We start from the raw sequence: 22,331 nt of genomic DNA, 5'->3' as shown, positions 1-22,331 counted from the left end.
CAACATTTCATGTAGATCATATGTTAACTACAATTTATACAAGGGCCTTACTAGTTCGTTACGCAATGAAAATAAAACCTACGTGTACGAAAATTTAATATCAGCTCCGCAGTCATCTGTGTTACTGGATGTAAGTATTACCTAAGTATATAATCTGTGTATAAAATATACTTAATGTGAAATGAATTCATATAATGAAACACGATAATCAAAATGTCATTTAATTGATCAATATATACCTAGGTAGTAACATTTGTAAGAATTGATAGTAACATTTGTTATCATTAAAATAATTAAAACGGTTTTGACTCCCAATATATGTGACGTCACTTGTGCCCACTGTCATTCAAGCACAGCATTCAAGCCACATATTTTTTTGTTTTTTACACGTAGAAAAGTACCTATCTGATTTGACTTGATGACTACTACCCTATTAAATACTCGCATAATTCACTATAATATTTTCACTGTACTTAACGAACATACATGTAACGAATAAAACAGTAGTGACTGGTTACTACAGGTGCAAAATGAACTAGCATTTTTGAAGACCGACCGAGCATTATTGAAGACCTAACTTTTCCAAGCTCAATTCGAGAGTTGCCTATCGCGTTCCTGTTATTTCCCACCCTTTTTAGATAGAATTATATCTTCTTTCAAAGGAAACCGCAAACGAAATTGGTTTTAAACGAGCGCTCTAAAGCGGTGAACGGTGGCTTATAAAATTGTTTTTAGTGCTCATAATTTTCCTTTGCTCAATTTCCATTCATAGTACCTACCTATTACTGTTGGACACTTTTAAAATTTCTAGGTAACGTCAAGAGATAGAAATAAAACGAAAAATTAAAAGGAGATTGATGACTTTTGTCGATGCACTTGAAATGTTAATAAAACCTGATTTCATATTCGTACTATAACTTATGTTCTTAATACTTACTATACTTAATATAAAAGTTCTAGCTTAGCAGTAGCCTGTGTTTGACCTCGGGTAATCATCTATATCTATTCTCAATTTTATCAAAATCGACCTAGCGGTTTAGCCGTAAAACCATAGGCAGACTTTCGCATTATGTTATGAAGTATGGATATTGGACATTGTATGGATGGATATATGAATAAGGGCAACTTCACACTTAGTTGATTTTAAGTTTAAACTTACGGGAAGACAAGAGATATAGTTATCTAGGTATGTACCTATCTATGTAATACTTGAAATTGCAATCTTGATAAACTGGTAACTGAAGCTGAAATAAAAGCATAAGATTGATCGGGTTGCCAATCTTAAGCCAAGAAAAATAATAAATAAATAAAATAATTATGGGTGCACAGATTGAGTTAGCCAGCATGGCACATTGCTCGGTCGTGCTCTGTTGCTATGGCGCGCCACGTTGTAATCCCTTGTGTTCTTGTGTGGGTTTTGACACTGACGTGCGTTGACGTAGATACGTTGAGCCTTCATACAATTTTGATGTTATTTTGCATTTGTAGTTATGTTGACGACGTCGAAACCACGTAGTGCGACTGAGCAATGGTATGCCTGTTTGCTTGTAATAATATTAATTAATATTGCATAATATTAATATAATATAGATTATTGTATGCAATATTAACTACAGCTGATTTATGCGATAAAGAGAAATAGCCCTACAGTGAGCTAGTCCGTACATTGGTGCGTGGCGGATTGTTCGCCATTGTCCAAAACAATAGCGCTATTATCCGGTTAAATTTAATGAATAATTAAACCAGCGTTGCGTGTGCTGGTCTTCGGTCATTCGGTAATTAATAACGTAATAATTTATGTACGAAATTAGTCGACTCCTAATCAATATTTTACAATTTTTTACTGTCCCGCTTAGTAGACATATTCGGGTTTTTTAATACTTTCAGACGTTACGAGACTGTTGTTCATCTTAATTATGGATCGTAATAAAGTCTATATTCATAATTTGTGTAATGAACGTTGATAAATTTCCCATATCATAGCGTTTCATATCACGCGCGCGAAAATTCAATACGGCCGCGCGAAAATCGAGTTGATCAACACACGACGCGACGGACTTTATTAAATTTGTTGTGCATTGTTTCGTACAATAATGAGGCTTTTTGAAACCACTTTTTGATAATGATGTTGCTGTAAACATTACTTCTTCTGTAGTATATCATATTGCTTTTATTATTTTAAATATTTCATGCAAACTTAAAAAGAAAAATGAACAAATGTTGGACTTCACGCCATATGACATTATTGTCTACCACACAATGGCGGGCCGAACCTTGCGAATTAGGAATACATTGCCGGTTGTATTTTAAACTTTCGTGCTAAGTCCCGTTAAATTAATATATGCAGTTACATTGCTGGTTGTTAAAAGCTTAAAAGTATACAGACAACGCAATGTTTATGCATTTGCGTTAGCATCTGTCAGAGTTCTGCGATAGTGTGTGGCCAGTATTAGATCAAAGAGAGACAGCAGGGCGTTGCATTATGTATTTATTTGGTACTACCATCCCGGCTTCGCTTGTGTAAAAATATAATAAATTATACACCTAAAACTTCCTCAGGAGCCACACTACCTATTGGTAAAAACTGCATGAAAATCTGTGGAGGCAGACGCGACAGAAGACTTTGTTTTATAATATGTAAGGATAATGAATCCAAACGCTTGCGCAATTACCTATACTGACAATATATATATTTTTATATGGAACGAGTTCTGAGTTTCCTGGCTGTAAAGCATTAAGAATGAGAATTAAATGGCCGGGCCCTATTATTCCATCGCCATATTTCGCCAAATTTTCATTTAATCATTTATTCTCAACAACGTCCGTTCGCGTCCAACAAAATTTATGAGTACATTATTATTTATGAACGTGTTTACCTACCCTTACACCATAAATACTCATACACATTTAATTCTACCCTCGTCTCTAACTGGGATTGTAATGTGTGGTCCCAAAGGAAGCTAAATTATTTACAAGTAATAGACGAAAAATGTTTCGGCTTTCTGTAAAACATTTGGACATTATTTGTAGCATCGATTTTTTAGGTCAAAGAAGATAACTTCTTTAACGTGAGACTTGTATTTCTTTAGTATATAACAGCCTGGCAATATTAGATTTGAAATTAATATTATAGTAACTATTTGTAGCAATAAAATAAATAATGCAGTGCTTCGCTATCTCTGTTTGTTTGGTCTAATGGTTGACTGTTAGAGAATGGCATAATTTGTACATTGTTTTTTCAATTTTAGCTGGACCCGAAATATGCTGTACTTAAATAAAACGAGCCAAAGTAGGCTTCGATTCTGCTGAAATGAAAATTTAAAAAATCCCAGAACCACAGACTAAGGTCTATGAAAACAAGTTCAAATATCGAATCAAAGTAGGTACAGTCAAAAGCACATCAACCTACACAAATCCATTGCAAACTCGCCGCTATTACCGCGGTATAAACGTGAACCTTTATATCGCGGTAATAGCGGCGAGTAGCTTGACGTAACGAACTTGACGTCAAAAGACTAACTTGACGCATGGACCATAAATCGGGTAAACACCCGCCTTATTGGGCTCGTGTGGTGGGTCACGGTAGGGCCCTACCTTTTTATCCACGTGATAAAATGTCTGGTTATGACTCTTTATAGAAATCACTAGGTACTATTTGAAGAAAATAATCAGGCATAAAAATAATCGTGTCATCTTGCGAAAGTAGTAAAAAGTCGGCTTTTTTTACAAACATCTGTTGGATTTATCCACTTAATCAGTTTCTCAAACGAGGTTCTGTGTATCAAGCTCGAATCGGCTGCCATCAGGGTCTGACAGGAACTAATTGCAAACAATATAATATTCTTTCGCCCTTCGAAATGAGGGCTGCGGCCTCAGTGCTGGCAGTTTGTGAATCTGAATTTGATGTGGAAAAAATAATTACGATTTATTGCATGATGTGGCAAAAATAGCAGTTGTTTTGAAGATGTTTGCGGCGAAAAGAGAAAATATCAATGTTTTGGAAATATTTATAAGATAATATTTTTGCATCTGTCTGCGGATATTTCAGGATAAGAAGTATCGCATGTTATATGCCTTTTATTTCTGTAAAAAAATCATAGAAATTCTCGCAAAAGATTGATTCAAATGATTGATTTATCACACATCCGAACTTACGATCAAAAATATTTAATAAATATTTTGTTGTTTTCATTATAATAATTATGGCTCGGGTAGCTCCCCCGTTTTTTTTAGCAATTCTTAATACGAGTCCGTTTCAATATATCTGTAAAAAGTTGTTTAATTTATTATATTCCAACTCTCAAACTCTCAACTATTCATACTCACCCTAACTTCATCTAGTGGCAAGTATACTACACTAATTAACTAGACTGTCCACAAAAGTGCAGGTTTCCTCACGATATTTTGTAAGTGATGGTCGATAAAATCTACTGCCTATATACACATACGTACGAGTCAGATAAAATCAGATTGGTATACAACCTCATACTGCACGAGTACCTAGGTATTCGAAACTGGGACCTTTCATCAGATATTTATATTCCAATTCCATTATAATTAACAATAAAATAAGCTGAAAGTGGGACCCGACCCTACACGCGGGAACCGTAAATTCGTTTTCAAGAAAAAATGCTTCTAACCATAATGGCGCGAAGCACGAACCTTGTACCCAGTTCATTAATTAGGGCAATTCTTATGAGTGTTTGTGAACAATGGAATGCCTTAATGACGAGTTCCAGACGGGGACAAATGATGGAAGGTTTATTAAAAAGTACATGGAAAATGGGCATGTTTTCTTGAGTAAACTTTTGTGGGAAAGTAAGTAGTTGATGACCTCTGTGGCGTGGTGGTCACCACGCTATCTCGAGGTTCTGGGTTCGATTCTCAGCGCGGGTCAATATTTCTATCGGTTATCACAAAAAATCTACAGTTCTGAGTATGTTGTGCCCGTTTCGTTGTCTCCATCGGCCCCGCAATACAAGTTTAGTGTTTGGTGTGGGCCGTTAAATAAATAAATATATTAGGAACAATCACACAGATTGAGCTAGCCCCAAAGTAAGTTCGAGACTTGTGTTATGGGATACTAACTCAAAGATATTATATGTTTATGACAAATACATATACATAAACATCCAAGACCCGGGGCAATCAGAAAAAGATCATTTTCCATCATGACCCGACCGGGGATCGAATCCGGGACCTCTCAGTTCAGAGACAATCACTTTACCACTGCGCTACCGAGTTCGTCGTTCAGTGTTGTCCATTTTTATAAATATCATAATTGAATAATTATGGTCCAAAGTTTATCTTCGGATCATGACATTTTGCACATCGACTGTAATAGAAAATGCTGAGAGTAATTTTCACATAATTTAGAGAAAAGCAAATTGTCTAAAATATTTTTTTTTGTTAGCCAAGGATGCCGAAATAGAGCACGTATCCAAAGAAATCTAAAACCAAATATATATTTATTTACTTTATGACTTGAATTGAACGGGAACCGCAGGCGGAACACGAATATTTATTCGTGATCCCAGGTACTAACAAATATTTGCTCGCGCTCGGAATCGAAATCACAGCCTCCAGATAGCGGGCGGACTTGGTGCCACTACGCCACGGAGGTCGTCAACATTTTTCATAACCTATTCCAATATACTAAGCATATTGTAATAATTTATCATCCAGTATAATACGTCTGTTGAGATGATAATAAAGTCTAATGAAAATAGATCCTTCAGGTAGGTTTGAAATATTATTCTCATTTTTCGTGGCTCTAAAATGAGGACGTGGCTTTACATTCTTATGAGGCAGGCAATGTCTAGCTGATTGAGGTTTTTATTAAAAATAATATAAAAATTAAAAAGGGAAACCTAAGATTGTAATCTTAGGATATACTTATAAATTCGTTTAATTTATAAGTTAACTAAAATTAAACCGCCCCCCCCCCACCGCTAGGTAGAATATAATAAATTATAAACCGAATCCTTAGTAAGGAATCACATTATCTATCGGAGAAAATCCGTGCAATAGTTTTTGAGTTTGTCGCGAAGATACCGGTGCGCAGTGGACTTTGTTTTATAATATTAGGTAAGGACAATATGAAACTCTACATCTAAGGCACTCGGCACGGGTCAATTACCTTGCAGTATCGATGCAATATTTAGCCCAACTATTAGTTGTCGTCATTCGAGCGAGAGGGGATCAAAGCCAGTCGATATTATAGCAAACACTCAAACGTTTCAGCACGACGTTCGGTCCAAGTTATAAGAAATGGCGGCGACTATTTGTGACGTTCTACGGGTAAAAGTGCTTTAAAAAACTACAAATGCCTGTTATATGTTGCGCGTCAAATGTTGCCTACATTGGACGCGCAACATATCACTCTATCTCACGCATTACCATTGACTCGAGTGAAATAGCACATAGTCGATCTCACTCATGCAAATTGTAATGAAAAGCGAAGAACGATATGTTGCGCATCAAATATTCCCTAGTATTTTCGTGTCTTATTATACAAGCTGTGCCCCCGGTGCTTCACGTAAAATCTACTGGACCGACTGTTATGAAATTTGGTTGTTGTTGAATGTAACCTGGAATAACACATGGGGTACTTTTTTTCTCCAAATTCCCACGAGAGCGAAGCCCCGGGGCGCAGCTAGTCTATACTATTATTATAAAGAAGTAAGCATTTGTGAGTTTCTGTGTCTTAGCCGGATAATCTCCGAAACTACCGAACCGATAGGATAAATATATGCCGAGAAAGGCACATTATCTAACATTGCTATAGGCTATGTTTTATATCAAAATTTCAACGGGAGCAAAGCCCCGGGCAACATCTAGTATGTTATAAAGTTATAAATCAACCAACAATTATTTATATAGAAAATTGCGAATATCACAATTTGGACCACAACAAAATCGGCAATAATGAAATCAACGCGCTCGGCGAGTCAGCTAACACCATTGGCTGCACTTTGTAAAATGATTACCTTCATAGTTACATCGACTGTATAGGACATTGTTTGTGTAATAATATTGCTTTGTTGTAAATATAACAAAGCATTTTCATTATTAGCTCAATGTTAGAGATTTTTACAAGCTTTTATATAACTTGATAGTGTATCAACGTTGGCCATTTGTTAAAAGTTAAATTTCATTGTAGAAAAGGGCGCGGGGAAGTTTATTGCGCCGCTTCTTCTTCATCTGCGCTTTGAAAGTCAGCGGAATTGGTTTTAAGTAAATTTTGTGGATTTTGTATGTAAAATTAAACTAAAATTAATCAGCGGAACTTAACTTCATCGTCAGTGTATTAAAAATTTGAATAACATGCTATATTTTTTACCGACGTTATCTTTATGTTTAGTATGTAATTATTTGTCAGCGAAAATTTTGTAGTCTCTTTTTTGTTTACTTAGTTCTACATGTGTTATTAGGTTAAGGTTTTCCAAAAAGAAAATAAATAAAGAAGAGCTGATTCCTATAAGTGCTTTCCAATAAATTTCGGAATAAAAACGAGATTTTTTACGAGATTCACGGCCTGTTTCACTTAAAACGACTAGTTGTTTATTCAATACACCTTTTTGATACCTAAGAGTCAGAAAACCACAGATTATTCAGAAATATGTTGAGTACTCGTATTCCTTCACTTATGAAGGCATTTTGCGGGCATTTTCGGGTTCAGGATCTGTATACAGATCCTGAACCCGAAAATGCCACAACCGTTTCAGTGATATCTGTCCACGTGTAGTTAATTGACTGTACTTGTTGATTCGAACTGAGGCATTTGAGCCCCTGTTGACGGACGTACCGTGTCAACTGGGACATTCCTACCTCAAATTTTCCGGTTCATCTGTGTCATTTTTGTATCTCATTCTTACATATTTTTAGTTTCATTATCAGCTGTGACTTCACGTACGTTAACCCTTTTGGGAATTATGTTGTTCCCTATAAGCCTGTTGTCGAGAAGTTATTGCTCTTTGATGCAAACACGTTCATGGATTTTTATGAAATTTGGCGTACGAGTTGAATGAATAGGCTACTTTTGTCCAAAAATCCCTTCGAGTAGAGTCTGTGGAACTCAGCTAATCCATAAATGTAAAATTGTGTTTGTTTGCCTTTCTTTCACATAAAAACTGAGCAATGAGCATTAGATCAATCCAATGCTGGACCGGTCTCCCGTCTGTTAGGTAGTACATAGGCTGCTATTTGTCACGGGTCGAGCTGCGGGTAATAGACAAAGACAAATATTATTTATTTGCAAAACATGACTTTAATTTTTTTTACAATGTGGTGTTAAAAGAAAAATAGCGGTAGTTTGCTCATAATAACAACAGGGTAAATCTTGTGTGTCGTATAATACACAAGATTTACCCTGTATAAAATAGATTCCCATTATAAAGATCGTAACCAAAATGGCGTCCGGCAGTGATGGTTTTTGCCTGAACATTATGTCCAGTTTAAACAGGAGCGCAAACACATCAATAGGAGCGCGGCTTCACTGTTCCGTTGTGTTACATCGCGCTGGGCTCCGTCTACGGACAACTGCAGTGTACTTACGACGATAAAGTGGTAACGCTCTGCGACGATGCAAAGTAGCCGCGTAAATGGAACAGTGAGCCGCGCTTTAAGATGGGTTTTCTCCGGGCAAAATCATGAATACTCATTTAATTCTTGGTCGTATTCCCATCTCTGAGCGTCCGTGATATTTCTCGTCTGGGCCCATTTATCATCATACACGTTTGGGTCGGCTTATCCCTTGCTTTTTGTCGGGTATTAACTTTTACCACTTTTTCTTTACTTTGTAACATAAACATGGATAAACATTGTAAGCGGTCGAGTATCTCTCTTCGTATTAACCACACAAATGAGAATATCGTCAGAAAATATTAGAAATTGAATTTTGAATGTGTTAGCATTAACGTATTCAATGAAGCTATGTAATGTAACAAATAAAGAGAGATCGTTTATTTGGTTAGAACAAAACTTGAATTACAATCGCAGAACACACAAAACAACCAAAAAAGCAACCAAATCGGCCTCCGCTCAGATTATGTCGTAGACCCTTGTTTGGGCCACAACCCTGGTCTTCACGGATGGTGGTAAAATTTGCAGAAAAAAAAATATTAAACGTATCGTTTTGTTGCAGGGAGATGCGGTGAAGGCAGTCCATGCGAGCAGCTGTGTCGCGAACTACATGACGGCACGTATGAATGCGGCTGTGGGCCTGGCTTTGTGCTGCACGTCAATGGCTACGGGTGTCTTGGTATGTGCTAATTGAGTTAATTACTCATTATGTAAATTAGGTAAAGGTGGAATATGAACGAGGTACTAAGGATATGTATTCCTATTCATAAATAAATATATAAAAGCGCTGGCTTGATATCGTCAAGACGATATGCGAAAAATAATACAAATAGAATCAGATTTCTTGTAGATTTGTGTTGATTAGTGTTATGCCCCATTTTGAAGTACCGGGGACCCTTCACCATTTCCCTTTCCGAATAAATTACAACGAATGTTACTACGCAAGCGTATATTAGTTGTTCTGTGATCTAGACCTCGCGCGCTTATAGTGATCGCAGATCGAAGGATCTTTTCACACCACTATTATCCGTCCTTAGAGCCTTTTTTTCTAGCTATTAAAGTGCCACTGCTGGGCAAAATCCTAACAAAGTTAAACAATTAACTTGATATCTCCTTTTCAGAGCTGAACGCAACAAAATCAACAGACTCACCATCCGACACAGAAGAAGATGTGTTATACCAGAAAGATGTCTCTTTCTCCGCCGAGCTAGAATTGGCTCCGTCCAATAGGAATAAGTCTATCGTAAGAGAAAAACATATCGACAAATATACAACAGTAATACCAGAGAAGAACTATGTGTACACAGGGGAGAGAAGTAAAGAGGTTGATGGGCTCAAGAGTCTGATAGAAGACGGTGTCAGTAAGGTTGATATCGATATTATAGCTGGACGGAGTGAGCTGATTGAAGCGAGTGAAGGGAAGGTAACGACGCTTGGGCCCAGTTTAGAACAGAAGGTATGTTAGTGTCTCAAGTAATTTATGAATAACTTCATCATATTAATAAATATTGAACCAGTGAAGGGGTAAAGTTAGTTCTTTTAATGAAGTTTTGCGGCCAAACTATCTCAGATCTAAGATATTAGGCGTTTTTAGATTTTGATTTTAAAAAATAGCGTTCAAGAATAACTAATTATGATAATTATAATACGCTCTGGGATATGTGGATTATTTGAGTGCTGCAATATACGAATAAAATCACCCATCTATGTCACACAGTCTGGGTTTGTATGAAGCTTCTGTTTCGCTATATCTTGTTAGATAACTATACCTAGAATAATAGGGTAGTTGCCTGCGTGTGCATAAAATAAAATGTTTAAGTGTATTCACATAATTAAACACAATAATTGAATGTTAATTGATCAACATATAGTATCTTTTTGTTTTTATCAAAGTACAATTAAAAGTACTACTCCCAACACTTGTGACGTCACTTCGCCGTTACTGTCACACAAGCCTACAAGCCCTATATTTTTTTTTGTTTTTGGCACATGGGATATTATCTGATTTGACTTGATGGCAAATACCAAATTTAGTTATCTGTATTTATTATCTCAGTACCTAATTATTCAAACAGGTGCCAGGTGCGACAATGTCGCCCCCATGGACGGCGGCGGTGGAAAAGTGCGACTGTAATTGTGAGAGCCGCTGTGGCTGCCCACTCGCCAAATGTAAAACAGGTAATCTATCTTTCTATATTCTTTATATACATATCTGTTGCCAGCCCCACCCATGGTAGTCTTTGTTTGACCTTGGTTCATTAACTATATTTATTCCGTCAAATTTCAAATTCAAATTTCGTCAAAATCGGCCCAACGGTTAAGCCGTGAAAGCGTGACAGACAGAAAGACATTCAAATTTAGTTTATCTCGAATGAATCCAAATTAATTATATATCTCTTGTTTGAGCTTTTCCCGGTTACTTCCTTAGCTTCAGAGCCGAGGAGCCACTGACCAAATTTTATCATTATCATCAGTCTTATATACTCTGATCGCACAGACATATTATACTATCTTTTTTCTTCACAAATATTTGCTCGCGTTAGTAATTTAGTTTAGAACCTGCGTGGTGCAGTTGCAGTACCATAAAAGCCCCGTTTTAAAACTTTTACCAGCTTTTTATTATACTGTGCTCAGTTACTTAATTCAAAATTCTGTTCAACTTTAGCCTCGGGGCAAGTAAAACAATATTTTTAATTCTATTTCTAAACTAAGGCTGCAAATTTCGCGTGCCTGCTGGCTACAGAATGTAAATTAGGTGCATGCGTTGGAAAAGGTCCGCTTAAAACTGGACTTTTTCTAGATGTTTGTTGGTAATTTTCTCATAATTTCAGTTATTTTGTATCTATTGCACAAGCTTTTATTTACTCTTAGTTTCACCTGTCCCGTGGTTTGTTTGTCTGTAATCAAATCTTGAAAGTAAAATTACACCAATTTCTCGTAGAGTTGAAATATTCCACGTCGCTTCAGTTTCCATAACAGTGAATTATTATTTACCAGATGTTGCCCGGGGCCTCGCTCCCGTGGAAAATTTGAGATAAAATATAGCCTATAGCAAATCTTGGATGATGAACATTTCTTATGGTGAAAGAATTTTTGAAATCGGTTGGGTAGTAACAGAGATTACGCGCCTCAAACTTACAAAATCACAAACGCTTACCACTTTATAATAATAATATAGATTATGTTAAGCATGACAAGATGGTGCATTCAGGATCGGCTCCCAAAAAGAGAACTCATTGACGATTTACTGCACGGAATAATTATTTTTTTGTAACGCGTTGAATGCAATTAGATCTCTCTGACGACAATAAAAGCTGGCGGAATAAATTCTATTTTTGTAAAAAAATTAGTTTTAACTTTTTTCCTATTGTTTCTTGAAAATGTTATATTTTCAAGATACAATCGGAAAATATAATATTCGATACAATCGGAAATAATATTTTACGTTCACAAAAGCTTTAACAAAGATATTCTTCAAGTGGATACTTGGAGAATCTCCAATAAGAAGTTATTTTCGGCATCAATTAACTGGGCCTTCAGAAGATAACGGTTATCGGCCCTTCGCACTGCGCCCTTCGGAGCTGGGAATTGGAAGTTTCGTATTCTATATGTCAGCGGTTATCAAACTTTTTCGAGAACAGAACCCTTTTAGAGAGCATTTAACGCCGTAAAACTTGTAAAATTAAAACTGAAATAATAGCTTACATTGTTGTTATATTTTTGTTTTATATTTTGTGTTGTTTTTTTATTATTTTAAATAACTTAATAACTACTATCCATAAATATTTCTATACTGATCGCATTATTCACAAAAATATTTTTTATTAAGAAAAAAAGAAATTTACTAAACCATCTAACAAACCGTACTCATTCATCTATGAAAATTAATTCCTTAACCCAAGTCCACATAACTCGCCCGATAACCGGAAGTCGTAGCCGCCATTACGACGTCCCGGCGGACTACTTCCGGTCCAAATAAAAAAGCAAAGACGGGACTACGGGCCGGCGTAATTTCCGGCTAATCAATTTTTTTCCATAAAAGCGCAAGGCCATGTTTCAAAAACTGAGAAGGTTAAATTTCTTTCGTTAAGATCAAAGAATATCATAGTTTTAAAAGTAATTACATAATATTTGAAAATATTTTAAAATAAATTGATGGGATTTTTAATAGTTCTTAGAATCAATCAAATTATTTGAAAATAAATGAAAACATAGAAAGAAAAAATCGCTTATTCGGCAAAACACATAAAATCCACACATTGAACTACGTAGACGTAGTAAGTAGATACTTCTGATAATTGCCTTACAGGTGAAGTTCTCATTTTATTACTTAGAATATTTATTTAAGGCTTTTAAAAAAATAGTTTCTCTGAAATTCACACGTCGTTCTATATACGTATCTGTCTTATTTGACTTGCATAAATAAATAAATAAATATATTAGGATGAATCACACAGATTGAGCTAGCCCCAAAGTAAGTTTTAGACCTGTGTCATGAGATACTACCTCAACGATACTATATTTTATAACATTTATAGATAAACATTCAAGACCCGGGCCAATCAGAAAAAGATCATTTTCCATCATGACCCGACCAGGTGATATAGGTCCAACATACTATGTATTATTAATATTATTATTTTAGATAACGCTACTGACATTATTTAACAAATTCCTTAAAGACCACATAACACTCATTTAAGACATTAAAGTTGCCAATGGTTGTAAACTCTCTAAACCACAGCTCACTTATTGTCGTGGCCCAAATGTCTTACCACCTGAAGGATCTGTATAACGCCACAGATAACACTCTGTCTAATGTCACTGCTAATGCCAATGTGTTGGTCCTCACAATTAGTCGATTCGTCACGCTACAGACAGACCAGGGATTAGTGCGGGTTAGCATTTAACTTCTCACCATCGAATCGATTCGAAGTGAGACGCAGTGAACCTTGCAGTGTGGTTGTCGTTGCGTCACAATAGCGCAATGTGATTGGTTCGCTGTGTCTCATTTCGAATCGTTTCGATGGTGAGAAGTGAAATGCTAACCCGCACTTTGTCCACAGTTCAGTTGCTCTCACCTATAGAATTCAATCTTAATATATGCTGAATATACATACGCACATACATAGTATTTTTAATGTATAGTGTCATGTCTTTAGCTAAGATTCAGTTGCTATCACTTATTGAACGCAGTCTTTACTTAATCGTCACAACTTCTTGCAAGTTTCTTGAAGGCCACACGTTTGATATTACCGCTCAAATTTAATAATGCTGAGTATTGAAGTTGTATGAGGTAACTTCATTTTGATTGAGGTAATGCAGATGGTACGGAGTGAAACCACGCTTCATTAATACTCGTCAACTTTGAAGATAAATTTAACCTGCGCAGAACAACGCAAAGTACTCCATTTTAGCGGCGCGCAAGTTAAAGTTGATTGGTGCTCTTTCTCTCTCTTATCTGAGCGTATTCCCGGTTCCTTCCTCAGCCGTTTCCTACTTCTTCTTCTTCTTTATTCGTCATATTCCTCATGACTGAGCGTCGTGGTCATTACATGGAATGAAACACACGTAACAATTTTCTTGACGTTATTTATGGAGTGGTTTGCCATTCCTTTCTCCATTTCACACACAAGTCAATAATCAACAAGTGTGCAGGTTTCCTCACGATGTTTTTCCTTCATCGGAAGCAAGTGGTGATCTATGAAAACAACTATACATGAGTCAGATTGTTATACAAACTCATGTGGCACGAGTAGGATTCGAACCTGGGACCTTGCGATCTTCAGGCGGCGGTCTTAACCACCGCTTCTTCTTCGTCTTCACTTCACACTAAATCTATTCTAAACAAAATCCCTACCTATTCATTTCAACCCAGCAATTTGTCGCAAAATTGCCACAATTTCCAATCATTGCACCTCGCGTAAGATTTAGCAATTACATCACTCACGCCGCAGGGGTAGGAGCCACCCCTAATCGCTCTCTCGAAGAATGTCGGCCCTTGAATTATATCAAGTGTTATAGAGGGTCTGAGATCCCTACAGTGCCCTCCACTTCAATTGGACCTATAGTTTCTTTTTGAGACTTCCGGTAGTAGCTTAATATTGTGTTGGACTAGCGAACCTTCCCTGCTTCGCTCGGGTAAAACTATTATAAATTACATACATAAACCTTCCTCAGGAATCACACTATCTATTATAAAAACCCGCATCAAAATCCTTTGCGTATTTTTAGATACATAGGGAAAAACAGACAGAATTAAGCGAATTAGCTGTCCCTATATATGCTTAAGATCTTTGAAACTACGAGTACACAACGGATTTTTTTAATAAGTAGAGTGATTTAAGAGGAAGATTTATGGGTATAATTTATTACGGTTTTAAGCCGGAACGGACCGCTATAGTCACAACTAAACAATGTTGAAGTCTATCATTAAATAGTTAACTATTTCAGTCCATTCTGCCTTCATTACATTACTTACCCATTAGAAGACCGACATATGGAACTGCCATAGAAATTCACTTACCTAAATGACCACACTTAACCTATTTTCCTGCCGAAAATGATATGCGTGGCACGACACTCCTGTGAACCCCAATGGAGTAGGGTCACCAACACAATTAGTTTGAGCTGGGATAATCTATCTCTTTCTTTATAACGCCTTGGAGATCAGGGACTGCGTAAAAATAAATTTTTAAATGTTGAGAGTTGATATTACGATCAGCCACCTGCCTGACGTCAACCCTCTTTGGGTATGCTATCACTGCTTATCAGCTGTCGAGGTTGTTTTTATCCCTGTCGTATTGTATGACAACTATGTTAAGATATTTTTTGCTGATTTTATATTGAGAGTCGGAATGTAAAGTGATCAGAATATTAAGCTCTGTTTTTAAACTCAAAAGTAAAAGTAAATAAACGTTTGTTTGTATGTGATATATTTATTGCACAAAAAATACATCACAATAGGAAGGCAAATATACAATGTCGGACTTATTCCATAAAGAAATCTCTTCCAATCAATCAAAGTTAGTTTGAGAAGATATTTACTCGAAACAGTAGAAGTAATTAGGTGTTTCTCAGAGCGTTTGGAACGTTGTGGCCGCGCCGTCATTACAATTTTTAAAATTTTAACAAAGTTAAGAATTAGTTTTACTATCTGACTTTAAAATAATTAAACTGGACCGTGGTAATATCAAGTTTATGAATGAAATTGACGGCTTGTAATGACAGCGCGGCCGCAGTAGTCGAGGCGCTCTGAGAATCAATTTTATATAAATTCGTTAACGTTTGCAATATTTCACTTGCTTAGTAAAAAAACTTACAAAAAGTTTCAATAAAGCATTCTCAGACGCAATTTATCCTGGAAAATATTGAATCATACGGGCCCTACCGACCAAGCTTTGGACAAACAGTGGCCATCATGGCAAACATTTGTCTAGGCATCTAAGCCCTATTTGTAGCATATATATCAGACTTAGGGTAGTATGAGATTTACATATGACATAATGGGTATTTCGAACGTGTTGGGAGGGATATACATATACTAGATTTAGCCCGCGGCTTCACACACATGAATTTATCTGCGAAAGCGGAACAGACATTTTTATTAACACTGGTTTGATTTAAGACGCCTAAAGGCATCTGATATGACTTCGAGAAGTAAAACACATTCTTCCATAAATAACTTTTATTAACGTAATACAAAAGTATTACGTTAATAAAAGTTATATATTCAGGGTCAGTAATGCGCGTGACACGTGGTGTTGCAGGCGTGTATAGGCTGCGGTGACCGCTTCCCATCAGGTGGGCCATATGCCTGTTTGCTTGCTCAGTAGTATAAAAAATGGCTATGACATACGGATGAACGGACAGACAGACATGAGGAATCTATAAGGGTTCCTTTTTTGCCAATTGGCTGCGGAACCCTAAAAAAGACTCGAAGAAAGCCACGTTTACCACTACACTAGCTTGGCTAGCTAAAACTGGTGTTGATAAAGTGGTGAGAAACTGCATCCACCACCACGATTTCACACTGTAAATACTTCATTATTAGAAGTTTCAACCAAAAAATTGTTTGGCAATTTCATTCCATCGATTTCATATCGATTAAAAATGGGAAGTAGGTCGGCCTACCCCATCGCCAGCCCAAATATTGTTAGGAGATATCGTATGTCAATCTATCTATATGTTTTGTTACCTTTTTGGGTTGTTGACTTACCAGCACCTGTGTCACAGCACAGAATATGACGAAATCTAAGAAGGACTTTAGATAATACGATCAACCCGCTCCGACTTCGCACGGGTACAATTTTATGCATGATATATTTAAAGCATTAAAATCCGCTGCGTAGTTTTAAAGAACTAAACATAATTAAGGACCGTCAGCGGGAAGCGAATTTGTTTTGTACTATAATTGAGAATTATGTTTTATGCTAAAAATGTAAGGCCTGTTTTACAGCTTGCTGTTAAATTATCTGATAGTCTGTAACATATCAAACAGATAGCGATAAATTGAGTATAATAACGGCTAATTGGTGAATCATTTTATGCAAAATTATCAAGCAGGTTGATCTGTCAGATTACAATATAATATTGTATTAGAAAGTGGTGAAAAGGGCCCTTATTTTGTATAGCATTCTGTGTTACCTCTACCTAATGGCTCGTTGTACACAAATAAGGAAAAACAGCTAATATTCTAACACCATACATTTCTACACCAAACAAGATTTTCGTGGAAAATCCCCAAAAGTTTTCCAACAATATTAAATTTAAATCCTGCTACTTCGTAATAAAGCTTAAAGTTGCGTGAGGCGTATTTCGAATTACAAACAGTCGTAAGTGCCATTACTTATTTGCAATGTTAATCTTAAAGGCTTTGTGATAAAAACGATTGATCGTTTGCGGCGTGGTGTGCTCAAATTGAATTATTATGAACAACTGGGTCGCGGTGAGCCCTCTTAATTTACAAAAGAACGTATTCAGAATAATGTACTTCAGTTGATGTCGCATTGTGGCTCTTGAAATTATCTGAAAATTATATATATATATAAACATACTACATTATTTATAAATAATTAAAATCTAAATAACTTAGTGCAAATGAGATGTTTAGAGCAAATACTCGTTGCTCAGTCTCAGATTAAACTTTATACAATTTTAAGTTGTTCTGACGTCCTAAACGCGACGGATTAATGGGGCATTACTCTTATTGGATTTGAAGTCCACAAACCCAATCTGCTATTAGTAGGTACTTTACCTCAAAAAATAAAAAAAAAACACCTTTCAATGTTAAACATAGTGAAGTAAGAGTTATACACGAAGGTTCATTAATATCAGATAGACCGAATATAATTACAAAGAGTCTAATCTTTACTTGAAAACTCAAAATTCGATTCTCTTTAATTGCAGAGATTCTCTTGAAGAAATATTAACTAACAACAAAATATTTTTAACTGCATTGTTATAACTTTTAATCACAATACTTACATACGAGTTAACTAAGTTAATCCCTTATACTTTTTAAAATGTAATATTCAAACGTGGATACTGCTGATTTACTTTATGCCACATCATCTGTAAGAGACGTCAAAAAACTCACGTCGGATTCCGCGCGGATATGGCTAATTTGCATTCTGTAAAACTCACTCGAACACTAGCGCTACACTTGCGGGTGCGTCGGCGAGTTGAACTAAACTCACTCCGGAATTTTGACAAATATGTACGGGAAGACGTGCAAATTTGCATTCTGTATGGCCAGGAGAAGTGAAAAATATTTGACAAGTTTGAGTGATGTGATGTGATGTGACTTTCGTGTTTTACGGAATCGCAAAGCATGTTATAATAATGTCGTAGTCGTATTAACAAAGATTCTTGCTACGAAGTGCTACAAACTGCTTCGAGTTACTACACGGTGCTACGGCCCATTTATCTTTCTTATATTCCACTAGATCCATTCCATTCCACATTTTTGAAGATGGAATCTTTTTTTAAGCTATTATAATATTTATCGGAACCCTAGATTAACAGCGGACACAGTTAACAAACTTACACTTTTACCATAATATTATAAATGCGAAAGTTTGTGAGGATGTATGTGTGTTTGTTACTCTTTAACGCAAAATCTATTAAATAATTATAGAATTTGGAACACGGGTAGAATATAACCTGGAATTGATATTCCATCCATCCCATAGGTATATTTTTATTCTGAAATTCCTACATGAGCAAAGCCTCGGGGCGCAGCTAAAAAAAGTAATGAGTAGTATATATTTGTCTTAACCTACATGCATACCAAATTCCATCAAATACATTCTAGCGATTTAGCCGTGAAAGCGGAACAGACAGACAGACATTCACATTCATAATAATAGTGTAAATCTTGTTAAATTAAAACTTATTGTTTCAGATCTTAAAATCAACACGCCGAGATTCTCAGGAGCTTCCTGGCTGGCGCTGCGCGCTTTGCGAGGCGCGTACAAGAGGGTGCGCCTGCGCATGAGAATCAGGCCTGAACGCGCCAGAGGAGTGCTATTGCTGACAGGGGAACACGACGACCTCTCCGGGGACTACCTGGCTATTATCCTCAGGAACGGACACGTTGAATTAAGGTCGGCGTTTGCAGAATTCAATTAATATCAATACTCTTTTGTCCGCGGCTTCGCCCGCGTGATTTCCCACGGGAGCAGTTATTTTCCTGTGTCCTTCTTCGTACTTCAAATTATGTGTATGCAAAGTTTCAAGAAGATTGTGAGAAGTAACAAACACGTTTACTTTCGCTTTATTTATAATATTAGTTGGGATGAGTTGAAATAAACACTGTGAATTTAATTGAATAGAAGTTTATGTTTGTTAAAATCAAAGAAAACTTTTGGTTACTTCAATCGAAGCTAGTTCTGTCTTGGTACAGCTATGAGCTAACTGGGTGATCGACTATCTTTGTCTGTGATTACGACCGGCCTGACCCTCTTTGGGAATGGAATTGGCTATCAGCTCTCAAGGCTGTACTTATATATGTATGAGGCTATTCAAGGGCGGAAACCACACGCCTATCTCATAATACTAGCTAGCTATATGTAAAACATACCCATTGTCCATGCATCTACACGTTCAGTTAATAGCCTGTAAAATTTGAGTTCCATTGCTGCTCCAAGCGGCTGCTTCATAAAACAAATCCAATTATGGAAGGACGTGTAACTGGCAATAAAGAGTGCTACTAAATGGCAACTGGAGGATTAAAAACAATGAGGGGCGCCATAGTGCAGTGCCGGATTTGACGCTAGAAGCGCCCCGGGCCAAATTTCTCCCCGCCCCTCCTTCATCCTTACATGTTATAAAAAGAAGTCCCCCTATTGCGTCTGTCTGTATTCATACGATAAACTCAAAAAATATCGGACGGAATTTTGTACCTACGGTTTATAGTGTTTTTCTGAGGAAAGTTTAGGTGTATAGGTAATTGTTTGTGGTTTTACTGGAGTAAAGCCCGCTAGTCAACAACAAATATATCTATATATATATATTTGGCCGATATTTAAACTTGCCAAAACGCCTCAAGCTAAGACGTTAATAGGTTATCAGCAGGAATGAACTTACACATAAAGATTAAGCTCTAATAAATCAACGCACCCAATAATGTAGGCTGCGAAGTAGTAAGAATTAATTTATATATATAAAGTAAGAGTGTTATATAATAATATTGCATATTTTTAAACAATTTTCATATTTATTTATTTACCAATTTATGTACACGAACAGATTATATAAGAAAAATAAAAACTGGAATAATAGTACATAGGTACTGCTTATTTCTAAAGAAATCTCTTCCAGCAGACCCGAGAGAGGAAAGAGGGAGAAAGGATGAAGTGCGCGTGTACTAAACAAAACAAAATAAACCTAATTCAAATTTCATACCTTGTTCGGCCTCCTACTTTCTTTACTGACTCCGAATTTTCAATTATTTAATTTTCAAAAAAATTTCATTTGCGTCTTTTCAACTAACGGGCCCAGTTTTGTATACATCGCCTACGGCGGTCGCCCACCACTTACGTACGCCCCTACTGATCTGGTGGGCCGACGCACATTGCTAATGTGAGGTTAACAACCTCTTTTGGAATTAGCGTTTTTGTCCGAAAATTTCTTGCTGATTTTATTCGCTACGGATATTTCCTTTTTCTCAACAGTTTCTCAAGCGTTTTCTTTTGGTTTTTACTATTTTGGCATACCTCTAAATCTCTTTGTTTCATCCAAATGCTCGGATTCTTCGTTCGCTATATAACTTCGGAGCCCAGATTCTTACTTTTCTTCACCACATCGTCTTTAATTGTCAGATCATTGTCACACATATCATCCGGATTCTTTACGACATCAAAGCTTGAGTGCGTTTTTTTCATACGAAACGTAAACAAAGAGGATTCGTCTTATTGCCATTTCGCTAACAAAATTTCTGCGTGGGTATGCGGGGCTGAGGCAGACGGAGCGTGGATGCGGTACTGGCATAGCTCCGCTCTATTTCCAACGGAAAATTTTGATCCATTGGTGAATTTCACGATATTTTTGATTTCTCTTAAATCAAATAATGATCGGCCTAGGATTTCAATTGAATTTCAAATAAACTGGCTAGTCTTCAAATTAAGTGATGGTGTAGCCAGACGGCGAGATTTACATCTAGGGTTAATAATATAATAAACTCCTACGAATCTCTAGTTTTACATGTTAATTAGTGTTCTCGATACTCATTATTTACTTATGATGATAAGCTGATGCTGATAATGATAATAAGCTGGCAAAACATAAAAGGTCCAAATTAGTTCGAGAGCCCGATGCCCTATTCTCCGAAACGTCGAGCCTTTGTCTATCAGATAATTAGATGTGAGTAAATATTTTATCATCTAATGATATCTCGATTTATGAGGATGTCTGAGCAATTTCATCAAAGACAATATCATGACATGTAAGTTCGGTAAAACGATGTTATTACAAGAGAATTGTGTACTCAGTCTAATCAGAACCAATTTATCAATGAATGAGAATCAATCACGCGCATTAATATACAAATACATCTGTTCTTTTTCCATAAAGCCTAAAAGTAAATGCAGCTGTATACAATATTATTGCACGTGACTGTACTTATATGGTATAAGATAATGACATGACAAGGGTAAATATGTCTTTGTAAATATCTCCTGTGGATTAAGTACGAATTATTTTTCTCTTGCTTGTTGTATCGACGGGTCAATCTAAATGCAACTGTGCACTTAATAAAATTATTTTAGATAACATTAGTATACCACATTATATAGCACATTAGTCGGCGTTACTATATAACTATTATTATTTTTTCTAAAATGTTTCTTATAATGACTGTTTGGGTAAAAAAAAAATCTAGTTAAAATTTAAAACAAATTCCGCGGTGTACTGGCATAAAAACGAAAATTCCAGAAAATACTTTATTCTTCATTTTTCATCTGGATGAGACCAAAAATATTTGCGGAGTAATAAAAAAAATCTCTCATTAGGTATACCTCTTTCCATTTCATAAAAAAGTCTCTAAAAATACATTCTTGTAAAATTGTTCATTTTTCATATTTCATCCGCGCTTAGCAATGAGCTGGGTAAAAGGGTCTACTATTTGCATTTCGGCTCTTATACTATAGCGGTCCTTTCTCGAACGTTTCGTAAAATGTAGGTTCTTTTTAGGCGACAATATGAAATCTTTTGTGATTTTGTGATTTTATGAGAATACGCGTGTGTTT

The 22,331-nt window shown here is 36.3% G+C and overlaps 1 protein-coding gene across 2 annotated transcripts in view; it reads left to right on the top strand.

Moving 5' to 3' along the window:
- Positions 1 to 22,331, top strand: part of LOC128680971 (agrin-like) — a 108,298-nt gene that overhangs the window by 53,080 nt on the left and 32,887 nt on the right. For both annotated transcript variants that reach the window (XM_053764502.1, XM_053764501.1), the window contains 4 exons: positions 9,146 to 9,262; positions 9,705 to 10,039; positions 10,659 to 10,761; positions 18,989 to 19,190. In XM_053764502.1, coding sequence (XP_053620477.1) covers positions 9,146 to 9,262; positions 9,705 to 10,039; positions 10,659 to 10,761; positions 18,989 to 19,190 — 757 coding nt within the window. The remainder of the gene's footprint in view (positions 1 to 9,145; positions 9,263 to 9,704; positions 10,040 to 10,658; positions 10,762 to 18,988; positions 19,191 to 22,331) is intronic.

This window comes from Plodia interpunctella, chromosome 25, assembly GCF_027563975.2.
Source record: "Plodia interpunctella isolate USDA-ARS_2022_Savannah chromosome 25, ilPloInte3.2, whole genome shotgun sequence".
In the NCBI taxonomy this organism is placed as follows: Eukaryota; Metazoa; Arthropoda; class Insecta; order Lepidoptera; family Pyralidae; genus Plodia; species Plodia interpunctella.
This window is presented reverse-complemented; position numbering and strand designations above follow the sequence as displayed.